We start from the raw sequence: 11,269 nt of genomic DNA, 5'->3' as shown, positions 1-11,269 counted from the left end.
ACATCCTTTGTCTAATTAACAGGGGCTTTGGGCTTTTAGGTGGGTCAGCCTCGCTCAGGACAGGGGTGCTCTGTTAACAGCCACCTAGCCATGCTCGTTTAGGAAAGAGACAAGCCCTTCATATGGGTCATTGAGAGACTCGTTAGAGGCTCAGAGTCTGGATTTCACACAGAAACGTGTTAGATGATGGATTGGCTGGTTTTCTCTGCATTTCAAGCACAAACATTTGATCACATGAGGAGTGTTTTGTTGGAAGTAAAACAATTAAAGGTGTCTGTCTTGGTTTGGGTTCCCCCAGAAGCTGATCTCACAGCAAGGATTTGATGTACTTTCTGGGGGGAGTGGTCTCAGGAAGTGCCAGGAGGGCAGGGAGACGGCGGCAGGGACAGCAAAGAGATGGGCTACCAGATGGGTCAGTCCTATGGGTGGCTGGCGCTTGGCCCCCACCCCCGGGGGCTCCGGGAGATGGGGTAGAACATGCGCCTCCAAGTTACCCTGCCTGAGGGTGAGGGAGCTGGTGTATTGACCCAACAACGCCAGTCAGTCAGAAGGGAGCGCTGCTCCCAGGGCGTTGACTTCGAGGACCAGGAAAGCCCTCAGCCGAGAAGTACAGGTGCAGGCGTTTGGACGTCAGGCATGGAAATACATGGAAATGGTAAGGGTCACGGGATGTAAGTGGGGGACCATTGCCACCTGCCACAGAGTATGTGCTGAATGTCCTTTTGTCTAAGTCACTTAGAATTTGTCACTCAGAGATTGCAATCCTGGGTCAGGTTTCAGAAACCAAAATCAAATGTCATCACGTAGTTCCTCGTTTAGAGGTTAGTTAATTAACTAGTCCAACATTTATTAAACATATTCTGTGTGCCAGACAGTGTGGCATGCTGGTAAAGGGAGAGTTTTCAAATTTATTAATGATCTCAATTACCGTAATATAATATACCATACTACACATTTGTGCATGTTCTCCTGTGCACACACATGCACTCAGGTACTTACAGTGTCACATCCTAGGAAATAGGAATTACTTGAAGCCAGAATCTTTACAAAAATTTTTATGTTGCCTGTAGATATCTCTTTTTTCTACTAACAGTCCAAAAATATTTTTTTTACTTATCCAATTAAGAAATTACTCCTTCCCCTTGTCAATGCTCCAAAATAACATTAAGCTCAGTGAATAAATGTGCTGAAAGGGATTATTGCATTTGCCTAAACAAAAGTACCTGGCGAGACAACTACACATTATTAGAGAAAATTGATGGTGTCATAAATTACATCCTATTATTTCTTTGTTAGAAATAATACAAAGAATACTAAATGGAGTCTCCTTTCCTTTCTGTTTAGAGCTTTAAAAAAATCTTTCTCTGAATTCATTTGAGGTTCAATTTCAAGAAAAAAATATGCCTTTGTTGTTCTTTCCAAAAGATGAGTGGAGAACCGGCTCCGTGGCACAGTTTTGAGGTACATATCATTTAAGAGCTTAAGAGAGAATAATGGAAACCATTAGTGGAGCACAGAATGTGCTAGGAATTTGGACCAGTGTGTATATTATATTCAGTAACAGCCACTGTAAACCTTTTCTTTTTTATTTTCAGGGACCATGTGTTCTGTTAATATTCCTATTTTAAAAGGCGGGAGTTATATTTTTGGAAAGAAAGGTCATTTTTATATTTTATTCAATCAATGATCAAGAAGGGCTCCGGGGCCAGTTCTGTGCCACGCATGGCTCTGGGGAGACAGCAGGGAACACTGGACGTGCTTCTGCTCTCAAAGTCACAAATTTCTGGCGGGAGAGGAAGGAATTGCACAAGCAGGCAGATAACTAAATAGGAGAAAACCACCTAGAGACAATACTACAGGGAGATGTGCTAGAGTGCCAGCGGTCTCTTTTGAGTTGGATGGTCAAGCGAAGACCCCACGGACGAGGTGACGTGTGATCTGATGACAAGATGGGCCCATCACGGGCAGATCGGAGAGAAGAGCATTCCCGGCAACGGGAACTGCCAGTGCAAAGATCCTGGGGCAGGAATGGACTGGCCTGTTCAAACGGGAAATAAAGGGGACTGGGAGGGACGATGGAAAGAGTTGGGGATGATGGAAGGAGGGGAGGTTGAGGTGGGAGGCAGGGACCAGGTGAGCAGCATTTCCGGGAGGCTCACCTCAGCCTGAAAGCCAGGCTTGCAGTGTGAAATGCAGGGCTGCAGGCAGTGAACACCTTAGCATCTAGTCAGGCTCTTTGTCTGCCTCCCACTCCCCCCACCCCAGAGCCCCACCTGCTCATTTTCTTGGCACTCCTCTCCACTTTTCCTTCTTGGTTCTGTTTTTCCCAGGAGAGCTGCAGAATGGATTCATTTCCTGGCTTTTCCTCTCCCCGAGGTCTCTGAAAACGAGCGAGTTTTTATAAAAAGTAAACCCGGGGACTCAGAGCAGGCCTCCCAGTAGCATCAAAGACAGGAGAACGCCAGAGCTTTGCCACGTGCCGAGGTCCCAAAGTCCTGGTGTCCCGAGTGCTGGTCCTAACTGCTATATCAGGGGTCCTGGCCTCTTTCCCGACTCAGCCTCAAGCCCAGGACCAAGACTCTCCCAGGCTGCCTTCCCCATAAAGAAGCTGTGACCCAGCCCACCAGCCCCCCATTCTCCAAGCGTCTGAGTCAGTGACCAGTAACTGCTGTCGTATCAGCCGCCCTGGTGCTGACCCCCCAGACCCTCCAACCCTTGCTGCTCTGGTTCAGGCCCACGCCCCAGGCAAGCACGGCAGGCACGTGTGACTCTGCCTCAGGGGCTCCTGTGGCCCCAGGAGTGAGCTTAGTCCACACACTGGGCAGGTGGGCAGTGCAGGGCCTCCCGGGAGCAGCACTCATCCAAGACCAGGTGCGTGAACACCCCAGCCCTCGCGCTTCTCTGTTGGGATAACTCCAAGGCATGTTGTACACAGTCCCCGGTGGGTGTCAGCCCCAGATGCCCATGGAGAAACCCACTCATCTGTGTGCCCTGAGTGGGACTCCTCCCTTTCGTGTCCCACTGTCCTGCTTCCCTACATAAAGATGCTTCCTTTCAAGTAAATGACTTGACCTCGACTCCTTGTGTCAGAGTCAGCTTCTGGGAGGAACCAACCTAAGACGGCTGGTGGGTGTCTCCCCAGCCACCTCTCCCACTGCTCAGGAGGCCCTTAGTCCTGATTTTGTCTTGAGGAGCTGCTTCTCCCACACAGGTTACAGCCCTGATGGGACCATCAAGACATCCTGCCTTCCTCTGCCTGTGGGTGGGCAAGTGTCCAAACCAGACCCATTGTTGGAATAGGAGATCTGAGCGTAGCGAAGCCAAGACTGAATGTGCTGGCGCTGCCCCGTGATGGAGGGGTTCTGATGTCGTCCTACTGCTTCCCACAGTGCAATCTCTGTCCCTTTACCAGGCTGGTTTGTGCCGGCTCTTCGGTCTTCCTTTCAGTTCTGAGAGCTACACTGCATGCTTCGGACATGCTGCTTGTTTGTTTTCACTAGTCAGAATTGGTTTCTGTTGCTTGCAACCCCAGAGATCCCAAAGATAACTGCTAGTGAAGGAGGTTTGGTATCAAGGGGGAACTCGTGGAAGTTTGGATTAGGTTGGGTTGCCCCCAGAGCAGACCCTAAACAAGGTCTCAGGGGCAGGTGGTTTATCAGAGCGGTGATCACAGGAGCTCAGCGTGCCATTGGCAAGCACCAGTCTCAGCTCCAAGCCCACCTTTGTACACTCCAGTGCTGGGGCTGCAAGCTGCGGCCTCGTCCTTGCTCTGCCAGCACCTCCCTGGTAGGAGAAGAGAGAAAGGCTGGAGGAGGGAGAAGGGCCCTGCTCCTTGTTTGTTCTCATCTCCTGGCAGTGCTACCTCACCCTGGCAGTGGCAGTTCCTTCCCAGAGCAGCTGAAGCCAGTTCTCCGTTTTTCCAACATTTGCAGAAGCGGCCTCGCTACAGTCTCCTCAGGGGTCTGGGTCCTCCAGGGCGGGCCTGCCTACCAGGGGCACTCTCGCTCCACCTCTGGGCTGGCGGGGGAGTTGGGTGGGTGGTGCCCCCTCCCCGGGACCCCACCACCATCCAACAGGCCGCCTTCACCTTCACACAGGTGTTAGACTCCTTGGTCCATACGGTGTTCTAATGTTCTCTTTTGCTTTTCTAATTAAGAAGGCATTGCGTCTTTGTACTCTGTTTTAGTGCTTTATATTCAGTTCTCTCTGTTAACATCACCAGTGGGGTTTCTGTCCCCTGACTGGTGAAGGAGAGGGAGTGAGACTGGAAGGAGAGGTGCCTGCACAGACACCCATGGGGAGGAGACCAGGTGGAACATCTTCAAATTGTCCTGACAGGAGGTGAAGGAGCTGGGGTATCTGTGGACCAGCTCCCACCCTTCCTCAGGTGAGGGCGGCCACGGGGCACCGATTCCCAGGCCCTTCTGCTTGTGGTACATGAGGTCTTGTGTGCAGCCAGAGAACATCCCTGGCAGAGAAAGCATCCTTGGCATGTGCAGAAACTGTCTACAGGTGACCTCTAGGGCCACCCAAGGAGACAGATACAGGACAGAGGTCGGCAAACGTTTTCTATAAAGGATTATAGGCTGTACAGCCTCTGTTATAACTGCAGAACTCTTACACAACTGTTAGCATGAAAACAGCCACAGACAATACAAAAGGAAATAGGCATGATTGCTTCCAATAAGACTGTATTTACAAAACAGGCGTGGGCTGGATCAGGTCCTTGGGCTGTAGTTTGCTGATCCCTGCTGCAGGGCAGGCACCAACAAGGTCTAATACAAAATCCAATTTGCCTATCAGAGGATACGTCTTACCTGGCATGGCTGCTTGTTTTTTCCTTCCCCTTTCATGTTGGGAAATTCCATTGAGGTCTCTCCTTGTCTTGAAACTTATATTTTGAGAAAGGATCTTCAAGCAACCACCATAATCAAGTTTATCCTAAAACGGTTGTGTCCCAGGTTTGTAGACGGGATGTTGCTGGTGAGAGAAGTCACTTCAAAGCTCACACGGCATTTAGCACATTGATGAAAAACATTATTCAAGCCCCACGATTAGTGCAAATGCTCGACTCCCATCTCTCGTGCTTGGATAAAAGCAAATAAATGCCACAAAAAAAGCCACGCTGACTTATGTTTTATTCAGAGACATGGGGTTTTTGAGTTGAGATGTGTATGCTATCTATCAGGAGGTTACATCCCTGGTCAATAGCTCACCTGTCACACCTGCCCCTTCACCTGTGTGCTTGTGACCAGGAGTTACCTGGTGGCTTACCTGTCACCTGTGGCCAGTGTCTCCAAGACATGGGATCAAAAGAGAAAAAGATAGGTTGCAGGCCCTGCCTTCCATCCAGCTTGGAGTAGACCAAGGGTGTCCTCTTGGGAGCAGAGGAACATCTTTCAGGGCACTGTGATGTGGGACCCCTCCATGCTGGGAAGATGAGGGTAGGGTGGCCTGAAGCCTCCATGGTAGGAACTGGTGACAGTTCACATTATAACTAAGGAATTCCCAGCCTCATTTGGCTGTTCGGGCATCCGAAACTCTGTGGGCTGAGATTTCTAATTGCCCCCATCCTACCCCACACAGCGCAGGACTGAATATTAGGAATTTAGCAACGCAGAGTCTGCATCTCCTGGGCCGAGCACATTTCTCATAGTCAAGTTCATTCTATCCCCAGGTTCACAGTGAGTCTCCTCTAAGTCCTGAGAGAAAAATGAAGCTGGCAGGCTGGCTTGGAGAATTTGCCTCGGGTCAGATTTTGATTCCTGGCGCCTTATAAACTCAAAACCAAAAGCAACCAATGTTTTTTAAACCCAAGGAAAGGGACAATTAAATGCACAAGAGATTAGTGGACCAACTCAAGTACAAGTTTATTAATTTGCAACGCAAAGAGGGAGCCTCCTTCCCTAGAGCTCCAGGAGCTGGCCACCCCCTCTCCTGGTGTCAATGTCCTTGGGAAGCTGATGAAGGCATCGGGAGGCTGTGTGTGGGCCTAGAATCCCCCCTGGCAGGTGGATGGGTTTTCAGGGTGCTCATCTGGGGACGGCCTCCCTGTGCACTGGTCTCTGTCCTCAACGGACTTCAGCTCTTCAGAGGATGGAATCCCCCTTTATCCCAGCGTCTGCGTTTCCCTACGCTGAGCACTGCCAGATACTATTCCTGACTTCCGTCCCCCACTCTCCATTTCCTAAGCTCCCACGTGCTGAGTACCGGCCCCCCTTTCCCCACAGCTTGTTCCTTCTTTGGAGACAGGGAACCACCTGGCAGCTACAACCAACCCCCTTCACTGGTGCAGGACACATCCTGTTACTTCCAGTGTTTTTCAAACCCCTTATTCTCTCCCACAACTAGTGCCTGTAATCTTGGCATTCTGATTTTTAGAAATTTCTATCAAATTAGACTCTGCCTCCAAAAACTGACTCTGGCTATGCGTTCACCAATTCTCTTAAGGCATTCAGCATTTTTCTCTCTAAATACGAAATGCTTGGCTGCGTTTCCTAAAGGTTTTGTAGTGTGTGGTTTTCACGTGATGACTCCCACCACTGAAGGCATTGATCCCATGAAAACCACTCATTAATTTGTAAGTGACAATAAAAATGACACATAGTAGTAACTCTATAAGAATGATCAATTTGTTAACTTAATCTTTGTGAAATCATTCTTTGAACTTAAGTATTGAAAAGGAGCCTTCAGTCTGTCACAAGATCAGACAGGACTTTACACCTTTCAGTATGTGTTTTCAGCCTTTGGCTCTCTTAAGATTTTACAGTAGTGTATCATAGGATAAAACTGAAAATTGTTTTTACAGTGAACTCTGAGAAATATAATATATTTGTATTTTATTAATAACTATCAAGATTTGCTAGACCTGCATGTGGTCTCATGGGTAGAGCTGGTTTTACTCTTCATGGTACCATCCCGTGAGGAGAGGCTGCCATGTGAATCAGTACCTAAGAATATGTTTTTTCCTTTTTGAAAGAGATCAGTTCTTTTTAATAAACTCCTCCACAAGTCACAGGATTTGCAAAGTTGGTAAAATACCATTTTCCTTTTCACCTGGAAGCTTGCTTAATTTTGAGACTACTAAATACAGTTCTGGATCAGAAAAGTTATAGCAAAATAAGTACCCTCTTGACACTGAACAGACACTGAAGTCAAGCTGTGGTGTTGATGCAGGGGTATGCTGTCATTACATAGTTTATGTTATAAATACATCCCCGGTTACTCTTCCCTTATATTTTCCACTCAGTTTACCTTCTTTACATAAGAATATGTTTTAAAGTGGCATCAAGTTCTCTCTGTGGTAGAGACCCCAGCGCTCACCAAGTATTCCAGTAGTTGTCCTATAATTCCTCAGTTGCGTCCCATGCAGCCAGGGTCATTGACCAGTACTGGCCAGTGCACGGTAGGTCAAGTGACGTGTGTTTCCTTCAGAGTGAACGTAGAAGAGTGAACAAATCTTCATGAGTTCTTTTCTCCTGCCTGCCGACGGTCGCAGCCTCGCGTTGTGATGATAAACCTGATTGAAGGTTGCAGCAGCTTGAATCCCTGGGTCACTGAATGGAGATCTGTGGCCTTGGGGAGTCACCCAGATCCTCCGTGAAATTTGTGTAAATCATAAATAAACCTTTGTTGTGTTAAACCTCTGAGATCTGGGGGCTGTTCATTACTGCAGTATAACTTAGTCTAGCCTGGTGAATATGTTCTAGAATAGTGTTTCTGAAAGATCTTTGACTGTGACCCCAGTAAGAAATGTATTTTACATTGTAAGCCAATACACACACTCAGACACACACACACACACAGACACACACACACACACACACACACACACACATTTCTGAAAAAAAAATCTCAGGTAACAATAGTTGTCATTAATATGCATGATCTATTCTATTCTATTCTATTCCAAAATGCTGGTTTTAACTCCCTAAATTTATTTTACAACTACTAATGGGGTGTAACCTGAGTTTGAAAAATGCTGCTATAGATCATAATTTGGGTATGATTTATTTGCTAATTATAAATCTTTCATGAATATTTATAAAAGCAAGTTTTTTAGATCTCTCTTTGGCAACTTTTAATTATCTGCTCCCAGAATGGATGGAAGTGTTTTTATGTAATACATATCACATCCCACGTAATTTCTGGAAGGTAATGTTTTATTGTTGAATCTCCTAATTTACATCATGTACGTTTAAATTTACTTATAAAATTTTGTCACAGGGAATAACAATGTTAACTTGATTAATTATTATTCACTTATTTTCATTTTTAAAATAAATGACTATAAATATCTCTTGCATTAGAATCAGGATGTCATAAAAACCTCACTAGGTAGACATATTTTAGTGTTAATACTGGTGTAAAACATGAAATAGAGACCAAATATTTTTAAATAGCACTATATATATTTTTATGTACTGTATACTCATATCAAAACTTGCCATTTCTATTAAGAAGCTGATAAGTTACTCTCTAATTTCACAAATTATACCATAACTGTGAAAATATGGACAACTATTTTATATCTGTGTTGCTCTATAAGACACTTAATGTTTATACAGAGAGGTGCAAGATTACAGAGGTGAAGTAATGGGAGTTGACAAACATTTCACCTGAATTTCCACCAGCCTTTTTCTTCAGCCAGAATCATCTTGATATCCTCTGAATATTCTTTTAGAGATGAATGTGGTGTCTGTTTCTTCAATAAATACACATACACACATTTTATGTATATGTGTGTATATACAGTTATACAAGTGTATATAAAGATATATACACATATATACACACGTGTATATAGTCTACATATGTATATATATTTCTGTGTGCACTTATACACACATGCACACATAACGTCCTTTGGTTTATTTTCAGACTGTTAATGTGAAATGAAATTTTGATGATTTCCATTTATTTTTTCTTTAAGTCTAAACTGGTTTAAAAAGACCTTTGCAACATGTAATAAATTTCTTTTAAAAATCATAAATAGTATTACATTGTAAAGCATTCTATAGAGAAGGTCATATGGTGTTAGAGAAGACAGAAATTCATGCCAACATGGGGGGAAAAAGAAAGAAAATGGGTTTTCTAGACTTTTCCCTTCAAGTTGTCACCTTCAGGGGATGGAACCTCCTGCTCTTGTGTTGCTGGCTTTAAGGAAAGGAACTCCAGGCTGAGCTACCCGCTCCCATGGGAAGAGAGAAGTGTGAACGGAAGTGGTTGATCAGTTCTTTGGAATCAAATCAAACTAACACATCGTTTCTTCGGAGCAGGTGGGCATTGGGTTTGATGATGAGGAGCCAGCCCTCGAACAGGAAAACAAAGTGACAGCTGCTCAGAAAGCATTTCTATTTGCTGATGAGATGGGGTCTTTGGGGGTTGACTGGGGAAGAGGGTGTGTCGCCTTTGGATTACATGTAAACCCCCCTCCTGACAGCTTAGCTGCCGAGATGGTAACTGAGTGCTACTGTACAGAGGGCTCCTCCCGCTTCCTTCGGGCCTCAGGTTACTGGGGGATGAACTGGCTTTTCCCCTCTTCAGCAGAGGGGGCTCCATACAAAGGGAGGGTCCATGTGAAATGGCTGCCCCCTCGCCCTTCACACACCTCTTCTGGAACAGAGGCCGTTTCCCCAACTCATCAGAGAAATCACAACATGCAGAAGGTGTTTCCCTCTAGTCGTGTGCTTTGGAAATCAAAGCCCAAGCCGAAAACTCTTGAAAACACTCAGCTCACCTCTCACTTCCATCAGATTAGGAAGCCCCAGAGTGACTGCAGAAAAGGAACATTCCTGTGTTAAAACCCACTAAGCTACTCTTTCCCAGAAGTGTTGCCATCCTGCCTTGCCTTTCTTTTGGATAACTACGGGAGGAACCCCAGAAACTTAGGGCCGGGATGAAGGCTACACACACAGGGTAATTTGGGCATCTCTAGCAGAGTTTACCATCACTCAGAGCAGCCGCTGGTAAAGGGCAGCCAGGCTATTGAGATTTTACGTGTATCACGCTGGCCGAGTGAGACTAGCTACCATGTGGGAGTTGGTGGTAAGATTTCCAACCTTCATGCTTTCTGACTCTCTCTTCCCCATCTGGTAATTAGGGCACCTTTCAATTCACGTCACCTTCACTTACGTCGCTGAAAAATCTTGCTACAAGTCAAAGCATCTTTCCCCATTTACAGCATCTGTGCTTTAAGAGACTCAGAGCTCACCTCTGTCATAATCTTGGATTCTCCTTTTAAGTAACAGGTCCTCAGCTGAGACCGTGAATTAACGTCCTTGGAGTGACCGTGCCTGGTTTTTTAAAATGCATTCTCTTCTCTGAAAGAAACTGAGGGGAGAGCTGTCGCAGGTTTGTTGGCAAGATATCACCTATCTGAATGACAGAAATAAAGAACTTCGAGCCACAAATAGGACAGAGGTGTTGGTGGGAACACTGTATTTTGGGCACAGAATAAAAAAGGTTGCTTCCATGGTAATGAAAATAACCACTGACAGTGAGCGAAGCTTCGGAGCAAGAAGTTGGAATCGCTTGTGTGAGGGGAGGTTAACTGCTAGGTGCCCGGCTGGGGCGGCCGGCTGGCGGTGGGGAGAGGGTGCCGAGGTGCTAGTTCTTGCCCAGGAGGCTCTTCAGACTTCTCTCCACCGCTTCGTCCAGCTCTTCCTCCAGCTCCTCCTTCTTGGACATGGCCAGCTTGGACTGGTAATCCCTCACCACCTGGTCGATGTACGGGGCGCTCTGGGTGCCGTGGAGCATCAGTGTCCACTCCTTCAGCACCCCCTTCTGGGGCGCGCTCCCCACGAAGCCCAGCTCCAGGGTCCAGGTCCCCCGGGCGTCTTCCCCCCAGGTGTGGGTGGTCATGAAAGGCCACTTGTCGAAGCCCACCTTGGCGTCGTCGTCCCGTGGCCTCCGGCTCAGCAGGATGGACTTGGTGCCCATGGGGGACGTCATGTTGATGTTCAGGTCCCCTCGCCTGGTCGCGTTGACCGTGACGACAGCTTGCACGTGCTCCAGGTAGCGGACGAAGTTCTCCTTCCCCTCGCAGGCGGCGGTGGTGAGCGTCAGCACCAGCTTGCCGGTGGGCGGTATTTTCCTGAGGGCAGAGGGGAGGAGACCGTGAGGGCTGGGCACACTCTTCCAGGGGCTCTGGAGGCAGCCTGGGGAGCGGGGAGAGCAGCAGCTCTGGGGTGAATTATTATTATTATTTTTTTAGGTAGCTGAAAATTTTATTAGAAAATTAAAATGTAGAACTCTACAGTAGGGACTT

The 11,269-nt window shown here is 46.9% G+C and overlaps 1 protein-coding gene across 1 annotated transcript in view; it reads right to left on the bottom strand.

Annotated features, from left to right (window-relative positions):
- Nucleotides 1-10,423: 10,423 nt before the first annotated feature.
- Nucleotides 10,424-11,269, bottom strand: part of PCSK2 (proprotein convertase subtilisin/kexin type 2) — a 214,948-nt gene continuing 214,102 nt past the window's right edge. Inside the window, exon 12 of the mRNA XM_059036368.2 lies at nucleotides 10,424-11,095. Coding sequence (XP_058892351.1) covers nucleotides 10,609-11,095 — 487 coding nt within the window. The 3' untranslated portion in view covers nucleotides 10,424-10,608. The remainder of the gene's footprint in view (nucleotides 11,096-11,269) is intronic.

The sequence above is a fragment of the Kogia breviceps genome, chromosome 14 (genome assembly GCF_026419965.1).
Source record: "Kogia breviceps isolate mKogBre1 chromosome 14, mKogBre1 haplotype 1, whole genome shotgun sequence".
Lineage (NCBI taxonomy): Eukaryota > Metazoa > Chordata > Mammalia > Artiodactyla > Physeteridae > Kogia > Kogia breviceps.
Note: the sequence above shows the minus strand (reverse complement) of the source record. Positions and strands in the feature narration are given on the sequence as shown.